At 36.4% G+C, this 26,776-nt stretch overlaps 1 protein-coding gene across 3 annotated transcripts; it reads right to left on the minus strand.

Moving 5' to 3' along the window:
* Positions 1-5,008: 5,008 nt before the first annotated feature.
* Positions 5,009-26,776, minus strand: LOC121736784 (heart- and neural crest derivatives-expressed protein 2). Of its 3 annotated transcripts, none has more exons than XM_042128166.1 (8): positions 26,578-26,776; positions 18,961-19,045; positions 17,996-18,097; positions 17,469-17,555; positions 16,639-16,823; positions 15,638-15,727; positions 15,134-15,268; positions 5,009-5,981 (listed from the first exon to the last, which is right to left on the minus strand). In XM_042128166.1, the coding sequence occupies exons 2-8, from the start codon at positions 19,043-19,045 to the stop codon at positions 5,889-5,891; spliced, it is 777 nt and encodes a 258-aa protein (XP_041984100.1). In that variant the 5' UTR covers positions 26,578-26,776; the 3' UTR covers positions 5,009-5,888. The 3 variants fall into 3 exon arrangements, with proteins under 3 accessions (XP_041984100.1, XP_041984101.1, XP_041984102.1); XM_042128167.1 differs by lacking the exon at positions 26,578-26,776 and adding an exon at positions 24,078-24,095; XM_042128168.1 differs by lacking the exon at positions 15,638-15,727 and having other exon boundaries at positions 5,011-5,981.

Consider the following 26,776-nt stretch of genomic DNA (forward strand, 5'->3'; position numbering starts at 1 on the left):
GTCTATGTTTGCACTATAACAGTACGGAACCCTTCGTGCGCGAGTCCGACTCGCTCTTGGCCGATTTTTTTTATTTAATCCAAGTTTTTTACCCACAGCTCGTGTTTGGAAAACTTTGGCTCTACAATCCATGTGTTGGATAAGCACGTTGGGTTCAATAGTCACGACATTAATTAAGAATGCACCTGACCCTAACTTGACTACATACTTAAACCTAGATCTTAAAGTCTGTTAGGACTAGAAAAACTGTTTTTTTTTCCCAAGTAACTTCAGTTCATGAACATTAAATGCTCAAGACGAAAACACGATTACTGTAAAATGCTCGATAGTTTCTTTTAAAAAAAACCTTGTATTAGACACATTTTTGCTTGGATCTTCGAAGTTTGCTGTCTTTTCTTTAATATTTTTTAATATTTAGATAAGGCATTGATAAAACCTAAAGCTCAAAATAGGTTTTTTCATAATCATTATAGTTCTGGCATATGAAAGACGGGCGTGAGTGTGAAGAGAGAAGGACGATGTTTGAGTTTTTGGGTTAGTAGCCCTCTTAAGAGGCTACACCAGGGGCTAGAGAAATGAAAAAAAAGTACGTGTAATATCTATAGCTGTCTCTCTTACCTCAAGCCTATACCGCAGAACGCGATAGAGACAACTGAGGAAATTCAACGATTCGTTGTCCCCTGATTCCTTCTCCAAAACTTAACCGATTTAAGTAATTTTTTTCATTAAAGATTAAAGAAAGGCTTGAGATGTGTTCCTATGTTTTGTTTTTTTTTTTGTAAAATCTAGCCAAATCTGTTTGTTTGAACACAGCGGAAAATCTGGCCATTTTTTTGGGTTTTTGAACGTTCATATCTTACTTAATAATTAAATTATCAAAAAAAAGAAAACATTGTATTAGTGGCCGTAGATATTCAGAAAAAAAATTATAACTCTACTAGCATTATCCAGGGAGGAAACAGGGGACAACGTTTGTATGGAAAAAAGGGCGGTGTGGACTCCTCTTAAAGGAAGGAACAGAGATTGTGGTCTGTGGTTGTGTTTTGCGCGTAGGTTTTGCGTATACATTTTTGTACTCTTTATAAATACTCATGCGTAGCCGGAGTACTATTAACTATACTCACAGCATGACTGGTGAGACATGTTCAATACTCGAGGACGTGATATTTGGCTATTATATTAGTTAGAAAAAATAATATTTAAATATCAATTGATCACTGAGCAAATGTAGCTTTTAAAGGTACAGTTTACTTAAAGTTAAATAATTATTTACCCAACGCATGGACCCCGCGCGCGGGAGGGGTAGCGCGCGCAAAGTTTCATCAAAATCGGTTACTTACCAAGTTTTTGAGGTAGGGAATTTTAATTCAATTTTGAAGTAATGGCGACAGGAACGCAATTTGAGTAAGTAGCAATGATGAAATACTCAAACCAGATATGTTACTACAGCGCGCGCTGTGAAGCTTCAAATACGGCCCAATTGGGCCGTCTGTTGTTTAGTCTGCATCGAGCGCAGTCACGAATGTGCCGCGTCTTGTCTTACCTAAATAAATTGAAAATGACGTCGTGCGTGAATCGAAAATGTACCAATTATGACTCGAAAGTAAACAAAACACATGGAATCTCTTACCACATGTCTTGATTGCAATAAATACCTCGATTATTTACATTTTCAATTATTTTTTCGAACAATCTGGAAAAAATCGAATTTTCGTCATAGCTTAGGCGAAGAAAGAGACAGCGATACGATTCGACGTTTAAAAATAGAACTGTCTCTTTTACGTAAATGGTTTTTCGTATCTTTTGTTTCACTCATCTGTCAAATTTGTCAATGTCTGCAATTTTGAATTTGAAAATTGTTCGGAAGAGATTTAAGCCGGAAAATAGTATGGACGTAACATATCTGTATAAGTACAATATCATTGGTAAGTAGGTACTGTAGTAGGTCGTTACTTCTTAAACTATTTAGGATACTTAATATAAATATTAGGTAAGTAAGTAACATGGTAAGTATAAATGATTTCGGTACAAACTGAAATGAATTTACTTAGATAGAAATGTCGTCAAACACTTGCAAGTAGCATTCGATTTTAATTAGCAATTGATTATCAATATAAACATCAAAGGTACAGCATCACATTTGTATTTTTACTATAAAACAAATTATCCAGATATTTTTGTACACAAAGTAGGGTGACCACGCTTCACTTTTACGTAGGACACTTTCTAGTGCATTTAGATAATAGGAAAACAAACTTTTTGTGAAACGTAACGTGTGGGACTTTAAATTTTTTAAGGACTTTACAATATATTAGTGCTCAACTTCCCTTTCTAGCATAAATTCGTGTATCTCAAAATACAAACAATTTCTTTGTCATTTCCTGGCATATTTCGGCTTCTTTCGGCAATGAGGGTTTTGTGGTTTAAGTTGTAACTTGTAACATTATATGATATGACAGCTGTTTGACACAAAAAACGAAGCAAGAAAGAAGAAGAAGAAAGAAAGACACGTTACACATAGCTCCACCTGGTGGTATGTATGTGTAACGTGCACAGGCAGGTGGTAGGTAGAAAACTGTTGGAAAATTCTGTCAGTTTTTAAAAACACGATTCCACCAAGCGGGGCTCTTTGTCAGTCGGTTTCTCCATCAAGCTGCAAATTAGATTTCAAAAACCCTGATAAAAAATAAAGTGCTTAAGTGTAAGTTTAGTGTATTATTGTTATGTGTTATACGTTGTCACTTGTAAAGTTGTTTTTTTAGTCATAAGCATATAATAAGCTATCTGCTGTTAATACTTTGTTTTAAGAAGTATGAGAATAAATAAGAAATGTCCGGATTACAACACAATCAACTTTTACCCGACTGCGATCAGTCCTGTCGTCCGCGAGTTCGGGCGAGCACGGTCACCCCAGCCAGCACACGTTACGGAGAGCACATGGCCCGGTGTCTGGCGGAAACCAGCGATAAACTTTATTTAATATACAACCTGATACTCTCGGAATAGATTTGTTTACACGACCAAAAAACGCAAAATATTTCGTGCTCTGTAGTTAATCAACAGGTATATTCGGTTAACGTGAAATTCATTAGCTACATTCAGTCACAAATTTTCGGCCAAATGTCCTTACAATTTAGATACGACAATTGAAATTATTGGCAAAAAATAAAGAATGAAAATCTAGAATGAAATTCAAAGCCATGGCGTTTGTAGCACGGCCACCGATATTACGTCTGTGTGATAATATTATATGTATAGTAACGCCTTCTCCGACCTTTAATAGAATTATTGATACAATAGTTCCCTATTGTATCAATAATTCTATTATGATTTCATTTCGGTTAATGAAATTAAGCGAAAAGTGTTGAGTGAATTAGTTTGGTTCCCTAGTCCAGACGCTCCCAAACTTTTGAGACATTGGAAGTTGGAACCCCAAAACAAATACATTTTTTCGGAATACCACTACCTACTTAATGTGCAGTAGATACGCTAATTACGCTATTTAATAAAAGTAAACTATTGATCATAAATCATAATATTATGAACGATAAGGGTACCTACGTAGCTACGTACTACGTAGGTCGTAGGGTATGGAAATTTTAAAGAAATTGTTATTTTATATTTATGACCGGTAAGCTTCATATCACTTTGCTCCTATTATAAAACTTCCCTGGACTTCCACGAACATTTCAAGGCTAAAATTAATTAGTCAAATCAGTTCAGCCGTTTTCGGGCATTATAGACTGTATTCTACACTTTCAAAACTAGTATATTTTAAGATAAATATTATTCCCAGCTCTAGTCAAACTACAGGCAAATAAAATAAATAAACGTTTTCAACAAAATTTAATGTTTATTCGATACTTTATAATGTAAAACAATAAATTACTTACTAGATAGGTAGGTATAATATTACTCTGTCCGTTTTCACCAATGAGTTTCTAAAATACTAGAGTAGCAATGTCTTACAAAAGATTCTCAGAAATGCGTAACCACTTTTTTGTTCAAAAGACAATGTCAAGTCATATATTCGTTATGTCATTATGTATGTGAGATATGCCTGCAGGCATCTTCGAAGTGGCAACGCGTTGCTACCGTAAACTTCCAATCTAGTTACGTTAGTAACATAGAATATCATTGGTTTTCACCAACCTTACCTTAAACTTAATGTCCCTTAGCGACCATAAGTGTGGCTTGTGTTTTCATCGTTTACATAATATCACCATGCGCTTAGGGCTTAGGCCTAAGTGCATAAAGAGTTAAAACAGTTTTTTATTGAGTTATACGTTATACGTTTCAAAAGACTTAGCGATGAAAAGCAGTTGATGAAAACGAGCATAACTCATTAATAAGACACTTAAGACTAGACTTTTACATTTAATATTATGTATCTTGTATCTTCTCACATAACATCGGCCAAGTTATTTCTCGACCAGTTTATACTAAGAATGCCTCTAAATATTTGAATAACAATGGAATTTAAAAAAATTCATATCTTCCATTTTTCTTTTTGGGCGAAACTAAATCTTTGGTTTCAATAATTTATATATGTATGTAATACAAGGTAAGTAAGTTTGTTAGAAAATCTCCAACTTATTTGACTACAACACAAAAATCTCATCAGTACAAAATAAAATATAAGTAATATACTTACCTAATATTTGGTATTTTCATAAATCTTAGCGATGATCCTATACCTAATACAGATTTGAGATTGTACTTACTTTTATTATTATACTAATAATTATTAAACCTACGCTTTAAGTACTTAACATAACATTTTCTTTTAATTTTAAATAGGACAAAAATCTACCTTCAAGCAGTTATAGTCCCTGAAAAATATAAAAATATATGAAATGAATTCAGATTACTTATTCTATTGTAGGAATACATCCTACATAATATTAATATCATGTAATTTTATATCAATTTATAAGAAAACCATTAGATAACGCAGAGACCAGACATACTTTTCCTTTGTCTATGGATAACGTTAAAACTAGATAGATATACGTAAATAAAATAATTTAAATAACTAAGTACTTACAAAAAAGAACATTCAAATTGAGTTGAAGTCAAAATGCTATTTCTATCTCTATAATATTCATAAAGGCTCTGCAACTTATTAAATGTACCCTACGGAAAGTTTCCATCAACATTTAAAATGTCAAAAATATATGTTATTTCTAAGGTTTATTGTATACTGCCGCGGAATGGAATGGAAGCGAATTTTTGCAACGAAACTGTACATAATGAACTTTATAACACAGTTTAATGGCGCCAAAAAATTGGACGCGCGTCTTCCGCGGAATTCTCGAGAATTCTCCGGTGCCATTTGTGGAATCCGCGCGAAGTGGTGCGAACTAGTCAAGCAAGGATAATATATTATAATCATTAATCACTATGTACTATGTAGTCAAGTAAAATATACGGACTAAACAATGGTATGTCATGTCATGCCATGACTCATGAGGCGATATTGATGCTTCCATTCCGTTCCATTCCGCGCCTGTGTAAATTGTGCTTTATTTAAAAATATTATATTTAAAAATATTATAGAATTAACGGTTCGTAAATGCTGCCACTATGGTCTATGGGAGCCCCTTAATAAAATAGAGACTATAAGAGAGTGTAGAAATAAAGCTGAAAAAAGATATCACAAAATAGTAAATACTATTCCTTATAAATTATAATATTGAAGTATTATATAATACAATATAGACCTACAATGTTTTTTGTGTAAGTGTCTCAGCTTTGTGTAACGAGACACTTTACAAAGCGACAACAATTTTTTAAAAGTTTTAATAATAACCTATAATTGCACAACTTTGGCTTCATAATTTTAAGAATTAAAAAAAATTCTAATTTCTAAAACACTGATATCTACTCTATGACTGCAGGTTTTGTTCACTTTTTAACTCTAACGCCCAAACGTGTTGTGGCCAGCCAGTTCGCCCCTTTGCCTTTTTGTCAGAGTTCATCTGAAATGAAAAATATATATATATATGATATTAATATCTATATACTCATTTTTATTTTTATTTTGCTCTCCCCGCTAGAAAGCAGCGGCGGCACCCATGCCGCCGCTGCTTTCTAGTGGGGCATGGGTACTACCGGCATTGGTCTACCCATCGCTAGACCAATGCCGGTAGAAAATGAAGTCATAAAGTGGCATTTTATTTGAATTTTTGTCGGTCGCGGAAAGTCACCTTTATGGTCTCTAAAGTGTACCGATGAAATATAGCCTCAAGGGGTCGCGACACATATTTTGGGAACCCCTGACTCCCGAGTAGTCAAAGATTAATATTTTAAATACAATCTATGGGGCTACTTCTTTGCATCAAATAAACTGTGTAAAATAAATACACTGGTCTGTAGCTCTTATTGTCTGCCTTTTACATTCACTGAAAGTTTGGTGTCTGTGTTTGCTTTTGGTACATTATTGGCTTATTACAAGGTCAATGTTACCTTTGTCTCTCTGGAATGCTACTTCTTTTACAATATTTAATTTTCTTTTGACGTCAATAATTCACATAAGTAAGTAAGTACTAGCTATAAATTATGATTATTAAGTTTAAAAAAAATAAGAATTTAAAAGTTCTGCAAGAAGTAGAACTATATTGAATATTCTAAGTCGTGATTCCCAGACAAGAGTTTCTCTTATTTTACAAATTGTGCAAATCCGCGAATTCACCACCATACGTAAAGTCCGCGTATCTGCAATAGTTTTGGTTTTACAGGGGAAGGATCAAGGATAAAATTTAATTTTCTTATTCAACTAATTTTGGGCTCACCCCTGGATTCTTTTAGGTCGAATAAAACTCACCAACTAACACTGTAGTCAGTAGCTGACAGATAAGCGGAATTATCTATACAGTGTGTTTGTGTAAACACCGTTATCCTTGAAACCATCAAATGAGACCGTCAAAATGAACAACTTTTTCTATGAGAACAATGCTGGGAACTCAAAAAAATAGTTAATGGAATCAGGCGTTACTTTGCGGAAATCCATAGTTTAAATTTAGTTTGTTATTTTTTTTTTTGGAATATTCCGCGAAAACATCTTCCACCTTTAAGTAAATGAGTGAGTGTACGCATAGAATATTGCTAAAAAAAAACAAACTAAATTAAAAAAAAAAATGCCGTCTTCATACCCGGATACGGATGCCCGGATCGGCAATTTGTATGGGTATGAAGACGGATTTTTTGAGTTCCCAGCATTGTTCTCATGGAAAAAGTTGTTCATTTTGACGGGCTCATTTGATGGTTTCAAGGATAACGGTGTTTACCCCAACACACTGTATTCTATAATATTAATGCTAGTTACGCGGATTTGCACTATCCCCGACGTTATCAAAAAATACTGCACAACGTAGTGCACAACGTTCCTAAATACCTAATTAGTTATCACTTAAAAAAATAAAGGCTTTTCCATCCATTATGGACGATTTATATTAGTGTGGCGTATAACTCATAAGTCTTATGCTATTAAGCTTAATGAATGTGTAATAATAATTGACCATCAAAAAAGAAAGAATAAACACATTATAATGTAATTATTTTAAACAGATAATACAACCGCAACCCCTCACCATTATTATTTAATAATCAAATAATAAGATTTATCGTTAAATAGCATTAAGGGTTAGGGACTAGGGTGATGGGGGCACAATAATTGTTTATATTTATATCCCACACATACTTATTATTGTTTGCAAACAAATGAAAGGTCCCACTCCCCAGAAAAAAAGTAAAATATATTTCCGATACCCTGCAATTTATGCAAGCACTACAAAGGTGTGCAATGTGCGTATTTCAGAAAATTGCAATTTGCAACTAGCCTACAAAGAAAACCTCTTGTTGTAAGTTTACTGCCGTTCCCAATATTTGATCTATCTCTGGTTTTGCCCTACTAGAGATAAGAATAGCTCACAATTGACATTAGAATGTCTCTAATGTCTAATGTGAGCTATTCCTATCTCTAGTAAGGCAAAACCAGAGATAGATCAAATATTGGGAACGGCCGTTAGTAGACTATCTGCCGCACTCAGAGACAGAGTAGACAGATTATGTCTATGGTGTCAGAGACGAATATTAATTACTCAATTGTAATTAAATTAAAATTTTGACATATTTGATATTCCCCATACATCTGTCAAACTCTTAAAAATGTTCGTCTCTGATAGCTGCAGTAGGTATGTAATAATACATATGCAAGTTACATAGCTTTTTTGATCCGACAAGGTAACATAACACCGAACGCGCACACAGAATACAAATTTACAATTAGCCGCTAAACAGATAAGATATTGTAACGTTTGGCGGTAATTTGGTAAAGTATCGTTTACGCGTGATCAGCACCAGATGAGGCGAACAAAAACCGCCCCCACGTCCACGTGGCAAGCGAATATTCTGTTTATTTTTGGTTTTACAACCGATTTGTTACTTTTGTCGTAAAAAAAGTTTTGTAAACAAAACTCAATGAGCAGTGAAACATGGGTTCACGCGGTTGATTTAGGTCCGGGTTTTGAACATTTTTTTTTATTACTTACTATCAAGCTAAGTTTTTGTGAGTAGCTTCATTTTGATAAGACGAACAACAATTTGTAGCAGCTGCCCCCCCTGGATCATGTTGACGTCCCTACTAACACAATATTTTTACAACAAAAAATTATTAATTTTTTATTCTTTTTAAACACCTAGCTTATGAAAAATCTGATTTGCCCCCCCCTGGCCCAGAACCTGGGTACGCCCATGAACAGAGATAGAAAGGATTTCATACTTTGATTTGATGGTCCTAAAATATCCAGGATTAAGTTCTATTTGTAGGACAATGTTACTCTTAAATTATATTAGGTCCTTACGAAATTGGCGTTTGTGTATTTTGCAAAGCATTTGTGTATATTTACATACTGTATATAACCGTATATACAGTATGTAAATATACACAAATGCTTTGCAAAATACACATTTAAATAAAAATATATGGAAAATCTTCCCGCGCTGCTATTTTCACACTTCCCAGTGAACTCTAGTATCACTTCGTTTTGTTCATAAAGTTAATATACCTAGATTACCTAGCGCTAGGTAGGTATATTAACTGGCTGTAGGTATGTTGGCTATTAGGGGCTCTGAAACACGTCCTACGGCCTACCTTATAAGTTACACCGTGGTATCAAACGTCATTATTATCTCGGAATATCTGTATTCCGCGCCAGAACACTCCGTATAATGAGCAATAGCCACGTTTATTGCCGCTAATGCTATCGCCACATGGCCCCGCCAAATTAGATCAAGCTGGAAAAGTGCGGGGAATATCGTACTCGTACTCTATTATTACATTTGGAAATTTTACTTTTTATTATTACCATTTAATTGGTTGCTTAATTTGTCTTAAAATTTAATGTTATTGAAGTGAAAAGTTTTAAAAAATTGGAGAGTTACTGAGAGGTTTTCCGATTAACCTACTGTAGGTATATACTTTAATAGTCTGTGTGACTCTATCAACTATCAAAACTAAATGATACTTTAGGGCAGGGGTCACCAATTAGTTTCGCTCAGGGTCCGTTTTACGACATGAAATGACCTTCGCGGTCCACACATTTTACATATTTTTTTTATTAAACATAGGTAATTACTAATTACGGAAATTAAAAAGGTATTTTTTAGATATTGCAATGAGAAAAGTAACTTTTTGTAGACAATTATCTCTCTGAAATTTGGAGTGAAATATTGGCCAAAGCTAATATAGATATTGACATTAAATCCTGGAGATGTTGAAGTCCTAAGATGAACGAAGATCATCTTCGAACATGCTTGGTCCGCACACAATAGAGAATATGCATGATTTTTTTTATGACTTTAATTAGTCCTTTATATCTTTATAAATGAGAATAAAACATAAATAGGCTTCAAAATATTCAAATTATTCTTTAAATTGAAATTCAAAACATTGATTAAATTTGTACCGTTCAAACGCCGGCATTTAGCGCGCCATGTTGATGACGTCAGATGTTATGTCCCGTATTTGTTTCCTTTAGTGATTTTTGTGATTTAGTGAGTTACTGCGTACTTATTTTCGGGTTTACTAGCTATGGAGATAATGGAAGAGGCTAAAAAACCTTCTTACAAGTATTGTGTGATACTGAAGTACAAAAGCATTACTAGAAACACATCTGACAAAGTATTTTTCGTATTCCAAACGATGTAAAAATACGAGAACCATGGTGTAAGATGATGAAAAGTGATAATATATCTCCATTATCGTGTGATGATCATTTCAACGTAAGTATGCTACGTAAAATATAGCATACTTAAGTTACTGTTATACATCTTCATGCGATTTAGTCACAAGTAAATTTTGCAATAGAAGATCTGAAACAAGCAAGTAGCTATTTACGTACGGTACTCACCGTAAATAATTGTTCATAATAAATGGAATATCTAATATATAAAAATTCTCGTGTCACTGTTTGTGCGCGAACTCCTCCAAAACGGCTAAGCCGATTGTATAAGTACTTATACATTTGTTAGGTCTGACTTCTGAGAATAGGTTTTTATTCACTTTTTAAATTAATACTAGAAATAATTTATATGGCAAAACAACGTTTGCCGGGTCAGCTAGTCTAATAAAATAAAATCGTAAAATCAAGATTTGATGCAAAATATTCTAACATCATAAATGCATCTATTTTCGGTAGATAGTCCGATTGTGCTTTGATAAAACCTAATATACTCATTTATAAAACCTAATATACTCATAGATTCACTATAAATATAGATTCACTAGAAATCACCAGTTTTAAACAATTTTTCTAACAAATACTATAACCACAGTATCGACGCCGATATGTAACATCTGACGTCACATTTCGTTTCGACCAATGGTGGCGCGTTTAGTAAGTTTGAATTTCCCTCCATTAATTTTCATTTTTTAAACAACATTTTATGGGTTTAAAATGCAAGGGTTTAAATGATAACTAATTTAAAAAAATACGTTTTGATTATAATGTGAGGATGATAAAGATTACAGAAAAATATATTTGAGATGGAATTATTTTTTTTGCTTATTCCCTATTGGTCGGCAGTCCGAAAGCGGACCGCGGTCCGCCATTTGGTGACCCCTGCTTTAGGGTGTGTCCCTTAAATGTAGTGTTCACCGTGAAAGTAGCAACAAGGTAGCAACGCTGAAACAGCATTTTTTTGTGATTTGTATGGACAAGCGCCCCTCCGCCCTCGTCATGTTTTTTTTTTTTTAATGAAATAAGGGGGCAAACGAGCAAACGGGTCACCTGATGGAAAGCAACTTCGGTCGCCCATGGACACTCGCAGCATCAGAAGAGCTGCAAGTGCGTTGCCGGCCTTTTAAGAGGGAATAGGGTAATAGGGGAGGGTAGGGAAGGGAAGGGAATAGTTGAGGGTAGGGAATGGAATAGGGTAGGGGTTAGGGGATTGGGCCTCCGGTAAACTCACTCACTCGGCGAAACACAGCGCAAGCGCTGTTTCACGTTTTCCATTCAAAAGTAAATAAAAGTTGCTCTTTCAGCGCTGCTACTTTCACAGAGAACTTTATGTAGATGACCCATACACACCCTAAAGTATTACATATAACAAGTTTCGTTACATCCGGTATAGGAGGTTTAACAGAATACAGTGCGAGTATTTTTAACCCCCGACAAAAAAGAGGGGTGTTATAAGTTTGACGTGTCTGTCTGTCGGTCTGTCTGTCTGTCGGTCTGTCTGTCTGTGGCATCGTAGCATCCAAACGGGTGGACTGATTTTGATCTAGTTTTTTTTGTTTGAAAGCTGACTTCATTGAGAGTGTTCTTAGCTATAGTTCATCATCATCAGCCTGCTGCTGCTGCGTGCCTGCGTGCTGAAAAATCGCGGTTCATCTGGTTCGTGAAGGGCCGATTAGCAACTTGCAGTCGTTTGGTGGGCTTCATTGCATTCTAGTTCGTGACATTTATGAATATTTACACATTAATGGAAAGTTGACCTGGTGCTGCACCATCACCTGGTAATCAATAGGATACCCAACTCCTCACCAACTTAGAGCAACGGTTTCGTGTTTGGGCTCATTTGAATTGCACCAACTAGTAAGACGTAGATAACCAATAAATTTTTGCATGCTGCTGCTGCAGCATCACCTTGATTCTATAGGAGCCGAGCTCCATATGAACCCAAAGTGGAGGTTTCATGTTTGGACTCATATTGACGGCCTCATCCAAAAGGACATTCGTAGATGGTATTCATTGGGATATAATATGATCCTGTTGATAGGAATTATTCTGCACTATAACCAACACAAGTTTAAAAAGCATGAAATAAAATTAAATTAAGAAATTTAAAAAAACCCCCGCCAAACAACTTTAAAAAGTAATGAAATAATATATTTTACTGACTTTAAGTTTCAATAATTCCTAAGTGTAAAGTGATATTTTAGTCCATAATTGTTGTCAAGGTGTGTCGGGGGACACACCTTGACAACAATTGTACCGCTAATGTAGATGTTTGATTTCACATAACGTTATAGTTTAGGGGTCAGTTCACACTTCACAGCGAACCAAATCGAGACAATCAGTGACATGGCGATACAAAATGCAAAAGACACTGTTGGCGGTCCCCCGACACACCGTGACAACAATTATGGACTAAAATATCACTTTACACTTAGGAATTATTTAAACTTAAAGTCAGTAAAATATATTATTTCATTACTTGTTAAAGTAGTTTGGCGGGGGTTTTTTTAAATTTCTTAATTTAATTTTATTCTCATAGCTCCTAGACTAGAAAAGCAAAGAATTCTATTTAAATAGAAGTCTTTGTAGAAAAGTCAATGCTGACGTGCCATCTTATTTCATTTTGAGTATACATTTTCTACTCTTCTCTAGTAGAGACCCGTTATAGTGGAGGCGATCGGAATTATTTCCCCATCGATTATCAGCAATCGACTCTGTAGAAACTAGAATCTGATAAGATCAGTATCAGTCAATTTGTGATTAAAGTGTTCAATCACAATATTATGATTAAACAGAATTTCAGATATCAGAACTTATCTGAATCCAAATATGTTTTTTGTTTCCTGTACGTAATTTTATTGAAAATTATATTACTTACCTGTTACTAATTACTTAACCTTAAAAAACAGGGGCTTTCTAAATAATTTCTTGTGAGTTATAGGTACTTACTTAAAATATGCGTTTAGACATTTTGTTTAATTATTACTTGGAGTGTTATGTATTACTTACAACTTGTCTTGTTATTGTAATCCAGGTTATTTGACGAAAAGATAATGCGCAAAAATATATGAAACCACCCTCCAATAGCAATTTGAAGATAATTATGTCGTTGGATAGGTATTTTCAATGAGTTTCTAAAATACTAGAGTAGCAATGTCTTACAAAAGATTCTCAGAAATGCGTAACCACTTTTTTGTTCAAAAGACAATGTCAAGTCATATATTCGTTATGTCATTATGTATGTGAGATATGCCTGCAGGCATCTTCGAAGTGGCAACGCGTTGCTACCGTAAACTTCCAATCTAGTTACGTTAGTAACATAGAATATCATTGGGTATTTTCAATTGGAACAACAATAATTATTGTAATGACAGCTTTGTTGCTAGAATTATCGGTTTGTAATTGTGAGAGATACTTTTATTACTCCAGAAAAATATTTTAAAAAATCCTGAAAAAATGTTCCGTTTTTAAGTAGAGCAGCGGACCGAAGTGATTAAAATATCAGTACCTACGTATCAGTAGCTCTACCATGAGTTTGAAGCTATAGATTAAAAATTTTTCGTTTTAATCCAGAAAAATATTAGATATAATTTAGATGCTCGATACCGACTACCGTAAATTTTTAGTACGGTCTACGGCAAATTTAACAGCGCCTCTAGCGGTTACTTGCGGAACTAAAATCGCCATACTAAATATTTACGTAGCCGGTATTGAGTATCATACTATAGCTTTATACTCATGGTAGAGCTACAGATGTAGTAACAAACATCTATAAAGAGTGCGTCTGTGCGTCGCCACATGCACTCGAGCCATGAGAACGTTTCAAGTGGTTGCGCAGTGCGCTGTTATCTCACTGCACTCTGCGGTCTGCCCGTTTAGATAATACTCCACGAACTACAAACCACATACGGACTAATAAAAGTGCCGGATTTTATATTTTTTATAAGTATAGGCCATTTTATTTTCGCCGCCCCTGTATGAAAGCCGAAATCTGATACCGACGCTGAGGACGCTGCGGCTGACGTTACCGGCCCTATATGATATACTTTAGGCCCTAAAGGCTCTAGGTGTGTATAATAATATTATGTGTTCTTATTTAGAGTTCACAGTAAAAGTAGCAAAAGTAGCAGCGCTGAAAGAGTTATTAAAGGAATGATAATTTCATTAACACGAAAGTCTGTCTCACAGATTTTTCACGCTCAAATCGTAGAAGTTCGACATTGAGCTCTGAAGAAGTTCTAGAAAAGCACATATTACGTAAAAGGGAATAATTGACATAATTTCTCGTTGGGCAAAGCAGCTATAGTCAAAATGAATTAAGTTGGCATCAACGGTCATTGACCTTACTAGTCTAAGATTAATGTGGAAAATGCTTGCACTCTATTCAGTTATTTAAAAAAAATCTCATGAAGATTCAAAATATAATTAGAATAACTGTTAGAACGATAATCTTCAACAGACTCCAACTTTTTATGAGTTCAAAACGATTTACTGGGTACTCGGTTTTACAGACTATACAAAATAAGATATTATGTTTATTATATTATAGACTAGAAATATCTGTTACTTCTATTCATTTTCAATCGCAGTGCAAACTGCGATTGAAAATGAATAGAAGTAACAGATTGAAAATGAGTGGAAAACGATGAAATATGACAAGTTATATTTCATCGTTTTCCACTCATTTATTAATAACCTGAACCGTAACCTGAAAATAGGGTCATTGACCGCTATTTTCAGGTTACGCCGTTACGAGTGCTGGTTTTAGCACTACCAGCGCCTTGGGTGAGATTTCTGCAGCGCTCACGGTGCTGGTAGTGCTAATAAAAGGGGTGCCAGCGGCGCACTGGGCGGTCGCCCAGCGTCATCCTCCCCTAACGCTGTTCAGTTACCTGTGAGTCAGCAGTTCTCCGGCGGGGCGGTGCGTGCTGGAGCTCGGCACGGAACCCCCCCGCTGGTTCCCCGTCCGTCTCCAGCACCTTCAGCAAGTACGAGATATACGACGTCGCCAGCCGCAGGGTTTTGATCTGAAAGAAAAAAAGTTGAAGTGTTGTTGATGATGCATCAGCTTACATCTAATCAATTTGGACCTTTTTTTGGGGTTCATGGATTTGTTGCCTGATATAGGTCTCTCTCACGGTCGAGCCCTACATAAAAGGACAGCTACGCCTTTGCAGCTAATGAACGTTAAGTTTGGAAATTATAATGTAATATACCTATCCCCAAGGAAATAGAATTAGAAGGAAGTTGGGGTAACAACTAGCAACGAAAATAAAAATTTCAAGAAAGTCTGCATTATTTTTTTACATTGACATTAAATTTAAAAAAAGTTAAGGCGGCTTTTGCAATAATTGTATTAGTGAAATAAAAAATTAGTAATGTCAATCGCCACGCACCTTGGTTAGCTTGGTGTCGGGCAGCACGCTGGGAATACGGTCCCGCAGGTTAGAGAATGCTGTATTGATGCTCTGCGAACGGCGCGCCATCTGGCCGCAAAATATAATTTGTTAAGACCCCCATATAATATTATGAAGACGCCCATAGAATCAGGTCGAACTGATCGCAGGCCTACCTGCCTTCACTTAGTCAAGTCGGTCTGCAATCAGTCCTGCCGGATCGATCGGCTTCCCTGAATATGGGAGCCTTTAAGCTGTTACCAGCAACTTCCTTCACGCTAAGACTTAAGATTATGTACTGTATGTTTATTTTGACACCATGACTAGAATTGCCGGAGGACTTACTTACTTTACTTGCACTACTAGTATAAATTATCATGGACGAATTTGTCTAGTATTTCATTATCGTAAGGGCATCTTAGAAGCTCCTAGTTCCTACCCAAGAAATTGCTCCTACCTTTAACCCCCAGTTTTTAAAAAAATCGTTTGAATATCGAGTAAAAGGACGATGGGCACATAAAGAAGAAAAATTATATTATCATTGGTAGGCGTATAATATACGCACACATATTTAACTATAGGTTATTCATACAAGTCTTTACCGACGCATGTGTCCAATCATATTATGTTATTCAATTACTTATCTTTCCTGACAGACTCGTTTTCCTCATCATTTATCACATGTGACGTCATTTTACAGTAAACGCCCCTCGAATATGTAAATATAATGTAGGTACTTATAAATTATACATATAAAATGCGTTCATTACTGCCTTCCAACGATAACACATTAAAAGTTCGTTTTAAGTAAACGCAGCCTGATAGCAAGGCCATAGCCCATATAGATGCACTGTACCTATATGTCATTTGTACCTACATCGTAAAGTAAATGATTGCACCCGTCATATCCGAACATTGACGGGAAAGTTGTCAAACGTCGAACATAACTTTTGTTTTCTGTCTATGCTGAAGCTGCTTCTAGCGTAAAAACATTGTCTCACCTTGGACAGCTTCGTATCAGGAGGCACATTGGGTATGCACTCCCGGAGATCGGTGAAGGCGGTGTTGATGCTCTGCGTCCGTCTCCTCTCCTTCTTGTTGGCCGTGGTCCTCCTCTTCACCACCCTGACGAATGCAGGCGGTGTTCGCTCGTATCGCGGTATGTTCTGCATGTCACAGTCTAGACCTGTTTTAAAAGGATGAAAGTTTGAAGGCTAAATCAAACTTAAAAAGGGTTAAAATATTGCATCTAGGCAAACAAAGTCCAGTTGCAGCACAGAGAAAAATTTCATCCAGCTATACGAGTAACCAGCCTGTTTCTTTCCGACTTTCTGGACATGCGTGTTCGCAGGTCTGGAGAGTTCGCTTCGTAACCGGAAAATATTGACTACATAACTCATGTCATAACTGTACTCGGGTACAAGCGATAGATGGAAAAGACAAAAAGGTCATGAACGAATCTCGACTCTGTATTGCGATCATAAAGTTAATATACCTAGCGGAATAGAGCAACAATCTCGAGCTGTCAAACGAAACCAAAATTGTTTTTCATATGTGTGGAAAATATGTGTACGTATACACATACACAAGCATGATTGAACATGAATTCGACTATGAGATTAAATTGTCAACGTGCGGCACGTGCCGACTGGATGTCAAAAAAAGAGTGCTGCTGTCATGTATCACACGTCTCTTTTTACCACGCAGTGTTACTGATAGTGACATCTCGCTTGCTCAGGCCTTTGATTATCTATTCCGCTAGGTATATTAACTTTATGACTGCGATTGACTTTAGTTTTATTAGGAAGTGTTTACACTTCCTGTTTGTTACCTGCGCTGTTCTGTGCATAGTTGATATGTAGCATGTTGTTATACGCGTCGTAAGGTTCGTTGTTCGAGATCTGCATTTCGTCGTAGCCTGCAACATTATTGTTGTTATACAGAAATTCAATGACGACTACCGGTGAGCTTTTAAAATCCTGCACGTATAATGCACGTATATTATATTAGAATTTAGAAGTAACATTGCCATATTGCAAAAAGTCTCTTGAAAGATAGCTTTTTCACGACTCTTCTGTTCGATATGATGCAAAAAAATCAAGTTATGTTTCAGTGTGGCCTTCGCCCTTCTGTGACCCAAAATGTGGGCCAAAATCAAAATTAAAGGTGACGTCATTTTAATTGACAGCTGCTTCGTATTTTGATTGACGCACATTCAGAAATATAATCCACACGTGTTTGACGATGGTCTGACGTAACTGCATTACGCTGACTTGAAGGAGCATTAGCAAGACGTGTGCGCTGAAGTGTGGATGTTCGTCTGTTTTTTTTTTCTACAAACTTATATGCAACAGTTACCGTATCCTCTGCCAATGTAGTTGTTATCGTGGTACACGTCTTGGGCGTCGAACTCGTTGCCCTCGCCGTTGGCTGACCAGTACACGCCGTCCATGGGGCTTCCTGACAAAACAACACATCCGTACGAACATCTATTAACGCCTTTAAAAGAGACGCTTTCGCGCGATCGCGTCGTGACGTCACGAGACGCCGATTTTCGTGACGTGTCACGTGAGTCGCACAATTTTGAGGGTTTTGTGACCCCGCGTTCCATTTAGCGTTAAAACGATCAAAACGCTCAAAATAAGAGGCGTATTGATTATTGTTAAAGCTAAAATATGGAACGCGGGACAAGTCTATAGAAATTATTTTGTGCAATCAGTCATGGATGCAATCAGTGTTATAAATGAAATCATATTATGTAAGTATATTATAATTTAAGACTAAAGACTACAAACTAAATATAATTTTTAGCCGTTTGGTATGGATTTTTTCCCATTTTCCCATTTACACAGAGCCGTACGGTTGGTGCCTATTTTCAGTAGCCGTCCCTATAGGAAACACATTTTTAACCGACTTCCAAAAAGGAGGAGGTTATATGTTCGTCTGTATATTTTTTTTGTATGTTTTGGCGTGAAAGCGAGACAGACAGACCGACAGATAGACACGTCAAACTTATAACACCCCTCTTTTTTGTCGGGGGTTAAAAATACATTTTCAATGTCAACTGCGGGTTGAAAATTTTAGCTTAGGTAGGTTTTCCAGAAAACTTGATGATGAAATGCCTAAAGTTTTCTCAATGTCAATGACCGCTTGCGCCTGGAATCACCGCGTGGGCTATAGCATTTTTTTTTCTATAGATATAATAATACTTATATCTGTTTCATCAAAAATAGTCTGGTTCATTGTATGAATTATTTGGAGTGTTTTCTTCACCGACTTGATATGGACAGTCTCATCTATTCTGTACAGAGTTAAATAATGACCTTGATGTGACGGTGGGCAGTAGAAGGGCGGTTCGTAGCGGTCGAACCCCTCGTCCGACGGCGACGTGCTGCCGTAGCTCGACATCTGGAAATAACAAGCGATGTACAAGACTTTCTCTCTTAGAGTGGTCCAAAAGTCCAATATTGACTTTAACCCATAAAGTTATTATACCTAGCGGAATTGAGAAACAAAGGCCTGAGCAAGAGAGATGTCACTATCAGTAACACTGCTTGGTAAAAAGAGACGTGTGATACATGACAGCAGCACTCTTTTTTGACGTCCAGTCGGCACGTGCCGCACGTTGACAATTTAATCTCATAGTCGAATTCATGTTCAATCATGCTTGTGTAAGTATAAGTATTACGTATTCACACAGATGAAAACCAATTTTGGTTTCGTTTGACAGCTCGAGATTGTTGCTCTATTCCGCTAGATATATTAACTTTAACTAGGGATTTGACAATTCATTTGACATTTTGTTATGGTAAAAGTTATAGTTAAAGTAAGTTGGTGCAACCCACCCTAAGGAACACTACGCAAAGGTCGGAGCAGAGGGCGATAGTAGCACATACAGTAAAAAATTATTTTCATACCAAAAATTGAAATTGACTTCTACAGTAAAGACAATATATAATATTAATATTCCTGTGAATAAACAAAAAAGTGTTAAATATAAAATTGAGTAAGTACAGAATACAGAATATATAGTCGATCCTTTAAGGCTAATCCTAGAAAAGCTGTATTCTGTACTCAATTTTACTTTTCAAGCTAACTTATGCGTAAGCGTGTTAAGAGGAGTCCATACTGCCGTTTTTCCATACAAACTCTGTCCCCTGTTTCCTCCCTGGATAATGCCGGTAGAGTTATGATTTTCCTGAATATCTATGGCCACTATTAGCATGTCCCTATGTTTTCTTTTTTTTCATAATTTTATTATTAAAAAAGATGAGAACGTCCAAAAACCCAAAAAAAATGGCCAGTTTTTCCTCTGTGTTCAAACACCCAGAAAAAAAACTGGCTAGAATATACAAAAAAAATAAAACACAGGAACACAGCTCAAGCCTTGCTTTAATTCTTAATGAAAAAATTACTTAAATCGGTTAACTTTTGGAGAAGGAATCAGCGGACAACGAATCGAAGATTTTCTGTTCTTTTATTAGAACTTTTGTCGTGTTGTCTCTATCGCGCTCTGCGGTGGGAGACTTGAGATTGGTGAGACAGCAATACATTTTCAAATACCTATTTTAAATTTCTCTCGCCCCTGGTGTATCCTCTTAACACACGCGCCGCAGCGGCAGCGGCACCGCCGCCGCGGCGGCGCCGCTGCATACTCATCCTTGTATATCTATGGGCCCTTTTCACACGCGGCGGGGAACGCGCCGGCGAGCGGTGCCGCAGTTTCCAACAAACGTAGCTGTATAGTGTATAAACTACTTAGTCGGAGTTCGGACCCATGATCGCGGGCGCCGCAGCCGCCCGCGCCGGTGTCCCCACCGCAGGTTCTGCGGCGCCGTATGTAAACAGCCTTCGTTTTATGTCGAAAATTTTAGCAATTTTAGGAGCTGGTATCGACTTTTTGGAAGTCGGTTAAAATCCGACATGTTGCACCAGAGGCGGCGTGGCCTCGCGGTCTAAGGGGCCCCGCGCCCCTTAGAACACGAGGTTTTTTAAGGTTTTACGAGTTGTGATGCTCAAATATTCATAAATAATTAGTTTTATAAATACTTAGAATATCAAAAAATCCTCTCTCAACAAATCCGTCCTTTTGCGTCATGCATCAGGGGGCCTCGCAAAATATCTTGCCCACATAAAATTTACGTCTTGCCCCGCCACTGTTTTGCAACTTGCACACATCATAATCAGAATATTGACATAAATTTTGGTCAAACGTCCAAAAAAAATTTTTTTACCGACTGTGCTGGTGCTGCATCTAGGGTGGAAATATTGCAGTAATGTTTAAACAGGGTGCAATTAAACCTTCCTGCCAAATTTTTTACATTGATCCTTGTTAAAAATAAAAATACACGTATTTTTTCTTTTATAATCACTCATACTAAAATGTTGAGAAATAGCTTCCGAAGGTTATCCTAAAATACACTACAATTAATGGACACGACGCGTCGCCCGCGCGTGATGTGACCCCGCGCGCGCGCCTCCCCCCGCGTTACCCCCGATCATTCCCCCGCGCCGCGAGTGACCGTTCTGCAACAATTTCAAATGGGATAAAATATATCAATAAAAAAAATAACACCCAATTTTTTTTGGTTAAATGGACTCTCCTAGTGATACCTAAGCCCTGGAAAAAATTTGGCAGGAAGGTTTAATTGCACCCTGTATTAAATTAGCTGTCCCGACAGACGTTGCTTTGCCATATTAATATAAATCAAGATTTCACCCATATTATTTTAATGAAGTGACTAAATAAGTATGCCATGACAATGTCCATTGCTATCCCGTCCGACTAACAATGGTCGCCGTCAGTCTCGAGTTATAATAATTTACTATTATTTATTCAACAAATGCACTTATCAATATAATAAGTACCCAGTAGCCGATTCTCAGACCCGCTGAATATGCATATAAAATTTGGTTAAAATCAGTAAAGCCGTTTCGGAGGAGTACCTAGGTACGCGGCCTAACATTTCGTCAATAACCGATTAATAAAAATCGTCAACCAGAAAAAAACAAAACTCAAACATCGAGCTGTGCTTTTCAATGTGCAGCTTTTTAGAGCGTTTTAAACATTTCTATTGCACTTGTCTGACAATCAGGTAGCTTTTACAAGATCCGTATCTATCGTTTATCTATGGTTAATGCGTTCAAGAGTTCAGTTAAAAATAACTGGAGGTACCGCAGTCAAGTGCTCTGAGTCAAGTAACAGTGACTCAAAACTTGTTTATTTATACCAGCTATTCTCAAAGTGTGCTCCTTATCACCATCTGCTCCGACTTTTGCGTAATATTTGCCTATTGCAATTTGCAACACTTCAAAAAAAACAACAATTTTTGGTGACCCCGTGCGAGTTTCTCCGGCCGCCGCCGCCGGGTTAGTTTCCGAACGGGTGGAACAATTAGATACAGTATACTAGTCTATCATAATACTTTAATATTATAAAGCGGAAGAGTTTGTTTGTTTGTTTGATCGAGCTAATTCTCAGGAACTATAGGTCCGATTTGAAAAATTATTTCAGTGTTAGATAGCCCATTTATCTAGCAAGGATATAGGCTATATTTTATCACGCTGAAACTAATAGGAGCGAAGAAGTAGAGGAAAATGTGGAAAAAACGGGGGGAAATTATTTGAAAGGGCTTATTTGAACGCGCTAATCTCAGGAACTACTGGTCCGATTTGAAAAATTGTTTCAGTGTTAGATAGCCCATTTATCGAGGAAGGCTATAGGCTATATTTATCACGCTGAAACTAATAAGAGCGAAGAAGTAGAGGAAAATATTGAAAAACGGGGGAAATTATTTGAAAGGGCTTATCTCACGAACTACTGGAGCATTTTTTATGTTATTTGGCACAGATAAGAAGTGGACTACTTTATGGATCATAGGCTATTTTTTGTGGACTAATTTGTCTGTGAAATATCTAATTTACGCGGGCGAAGCCGCGCGGAACGTCTAGCACTGTATTATAAAATTCCTAAAATGTATATTTCTAATGTTCGGGCCACACTAACGTCAAACGCCGTTAATTGACAACATTTCAAAATTTTTAAGCCTTAAAATAAAAAATACCGTTTCTTTAGTTTCTTCTCCTGATATCAAAAAAATATTCAAAAAATTTTTATATTGCTTATTTACTGAGAAAATAAATAAAAACTGAAAAATACGCTGTGACGTCATACTTACGGCATAATATCATACAGTTTGTTTGCCTGGTGTAAAATAGTTTTAAAAAGACAACATGAAGCATAAAAATAAAAACGTCACTGTCAACCACCTGTCAACACTGACATTTCTAAATAATAACATTACCTCATTGGTTACCTATCCTCCAGGTTGACGATGACATTGACAGACGTCATAATAAACGTAACAAACTTACATTGACAGATTTTTTCTTTTGTTAAAGTGTAATGGAATTAACCGTTCAGACGTAAGTATGACGTCACTTGGCGCTTACGTCTCTTTAGAATACGAAGGATTAAAATCTATTTTTTAGGTATCATAAAAACATAATTTTGAAAAAGCAAGAAACACGTGTCGCCTTATTTTAAGTCTACTTTCATATAAAATAATAAAAAAGCCATGTTAAAATTTTGAAATGTTGTCAATTATCGCGTTGTTGGACGTTAGCCGTAGGTGTAGCCACAATTTAACGCGATAATTTTCAACGGCGTTTACAATGCCGTTTTCCGTTTGGCGATAGCTCTAGTGGCGGTACATCAAAGAGATTAACGCGAGAATTAATGCGATGAAGCGGCCACACTACGTATCGTCACTGTGCGTTGAGAGCCCGACGGGATCACAAGTGTTGGCTTAGACTTGTTTGCATTTAAATCGCACGTTTTTTTAATTTAAATACGTACTTTGGTTATGGAGTCTTCACTCCACTCTAGTTAAACGAGAAAGTAATTGCTTTTTTTGAGATTTTGCAAATCGAACCATGTTTTTGGGATCTGAAACTCAAAAGTTACAAGAACCGTGGAATGCAAAGTGATACTTGACGACGAATAATTTTGATGCAACTTGATGTTTTAGTACAACAAAAAAAGATTAACTGAAATCGCAATGGTAGTTCCAGAGATATGCGAATACAAACATAAAAACATACATACCTACATACATACTTACATACATACATACATACCTACACTTTTAAAATATTTTGGCACATTTGTTCAGATGCTGATATACGAAAATTAGGCAGTTCTGGAATATTACATACATACGCGTCGAATTGATAACTTCCTTTTTTTGCAGTCGGTTAAGTAAAATCAACGCCGTTTTCAACGCCGTTGGGCATTAAACGTTGACCGTTCAAGTGTAGCCACCCACTTTAACGCGTTAAAATTATCGCAATAATTGTCGCGTTGTTGGGCATTGACGTTAAACGTTAGTGTGGCCCGAACATAACCAATTTCGAAAATGTTAAGATAAATTATACAGACTTGGGTATTTCGCCTAGATGGCCGGTTTACATTATTCCAATCCAGTGATCCAATCCAGCGCTGAGTTGCTAGTTTCTACTGGATTCTGGAATAATCATAAAGTCTATTAACTCTCTCTCAATATCTAGGTAAGTATATTGACTTTATGGGAATATTGTAAACGGGCACTAGAATGCACTCGAGTTTGGAACATAAAGTTAATATAGCTAGCGGAATAGAGAAACAAAGGCCTGAGCAAGAGAGATGTCACTATCAGTAACACTGCGTGGTAAAAAGAGACATGTGATACTTGACAGCAGCACTCTTTTTTTGACGTCCAGTCGGCACGTGCCGCACGTTAACAATTTATTCTCATAGAAATCATGTGTATACGTACACATATTTTTCACACAGATGAAAACCAATTTCGGTTTCGTTTGACAGCTCGAGATTGTTGCTCTATTCCGCTAGGTATATTAACTTTATGGTTTGGAATGCACTGATTTGCATTTTTATTATTCGTATATTTCAATGCATATGCATTATTTTCCTTTTCAGTTTTCAGTTTTGACGCCTATAAACTCTGCTTGTGCAATGTTTTGATGTCATTACGTGATACAAAATATGTAAAAAACTGTAACGTCGCGTTGTATTGTAAACACAGTCTGTAGCGCCCGAACGTGGACCCCACATGTGAAATAATGTGATGCCTCGTATATCCCGATTCAGAAGCCAACATTAATACAGCTTTAATTTACTTCGAATACCATGAAAGAATTAACTTTTAGGACTATTCGTCTTAGCGTGATAAAATATAGCCTATAGCCTTCCTCAATAAATGGGCTATCTAACACTGAAAGATTTTTTTAAATCGGACCAGTAGTTCCTGAGATTAGCGCGTTCGAGTTAGCCCTTTCAAAAAAATTTCTCCGTTTTTTCCACATTTTCCTCTATTTCTTCGCTCCTATTAGTCTTAGCGTGTCTGAGAAGATGATCCATGCGTCGGATGGGCATATAAAAAGTCGGTCCTGAGCCTGATAAAGTAAGACTAATTTTTAGTCCACTTTGGTACAACTGGTACAGGTACCAGGTGTCACACGTAGAGCTACACAAATTCGCAGGTATTCTTAGTACACGAGGCACTACTAAGAACCTATAGTTTCATCCATTAGAAAGTAAGTTATGTATTATCCTTCTGGGATATCCATCCATCCAGATCCATGTCTATAAACTTTATAGATATGACGGAAATCGGGATGACGTCTCCTTCTTCCTTAACATTTCATTAATTATTATAATTTATAATAAATAATTATTGTTAGGTACAATTAGTCTCCCGTACTACCTATAGGTTTTACTTTTGGTAAGAAGAAACGAAGTTAGATACGGCTCGTATAGTCCCAGACTAACGCCGCTGTAACTTTATAATTCTGTCTACTCTGATAACTTTGTTCTTCCGGTTAAATTCATTACTTTGAAATTAGAACATTTTGCAAATCGAATCTATAATATAATTAATAGAGCCATGGGCGTACCCAGTTTCTGGCCCAGGGGGGGGCAAATCAGATTTTTTATAAGCTAGGTATTTATAAAGAATAAAAAATAAGCTAAGAAATTAAAGTTCATTGTATAACTATTATACAGCTAGATAATAATTGGAATCTCAAGGCTGATAGTTTATGTATTTACTTCATAAAATTTAATAATATACCTACCCCTTCCTATTCTTCGCCAGCCGATGGCGCAGGGGGGAGGGGGGGGGGCAAGTTGACTTTACCTACTACAATTCATACTTTTCTCATTCTCTAATAAATGAGAAAAGTAGGTATGAATTGTAGGTAAAGTCGACAGCACATGAAACTTTTCACTTGTACTACGAGCCTTACATCTATTACCAGATTTTAATATTATAGTGGTCGTTGTTTGCATTATATTTGGCAACTTTTTTAGAATCTCCAGGGGGGGGGTAATAGAATCTCCTTGGCGACGCCCTTGGATATAGTGACTGTGGCAAAACGCAAAAATACTAGCTATAGGGCTAGGAGGCGCGTTTTGTCACAGACCACAGCTAGCTCCGTGGTTCACACTCATTGTGCACTCATTAATACTTACTAGCTGTTTGACCGAGCTTTGCTCGGTATTCAATACCGAACACACGGATAAAATTACATTTTCTAAAAATTATTCCTAGCTAGATCGATTTATCGCCCCCGAAACCCCCTATATACTAAATTTCATGAAAATCGTTGGAGCTGATTCCGAGATTCCAATTGTTTAAATATATAAGACTCGTTTAAATATATAAGATTATACTTTAATCATTTAATAATAGCAATAAAAGAACAGCATATTTGTGTTTTAGTCACAGGCATTTATATTTTTCATACAAAAGAAATAAATAAGAATATCCTCAACAGTTTGAATATCGTCCACCATGAATCTATATTATGACCTTTTTAAAAAAATTATCAGACTTTACAAAATTATTGCGCATGCCTATTATAGGTCCAAGTAAACTTACCTTTAGAGTATTCTGTGCTTTAGATTAAAATTTATATTTCCTTCACCGATTTCTTAATTTTTCATCACAATTTTCAAACAGCTCTACCACATTATTCAAAAAACGACAAGCACTGCACTTCACTGTGTACAATTATTTACTGCGGAGTAAAAAAAAAGATTAAAAAAAAGTTTTTTGACGCATCGCTTCGCAGCATCCA

Source organism: Aricia agestis, chromosome 19, assembly GCF_905147365.1.
Source record: "Aricia agestis chromosome 19, ilAriAges1.1, whole genome shotgun sequence".
Taxonomy (NCBI): domain Eukaryota; kingdom Metazoa; phylum Arthropoda; class Insecta; order Lepidoptera; family Lycaenidae; genus Aricia; species Aricia agestis.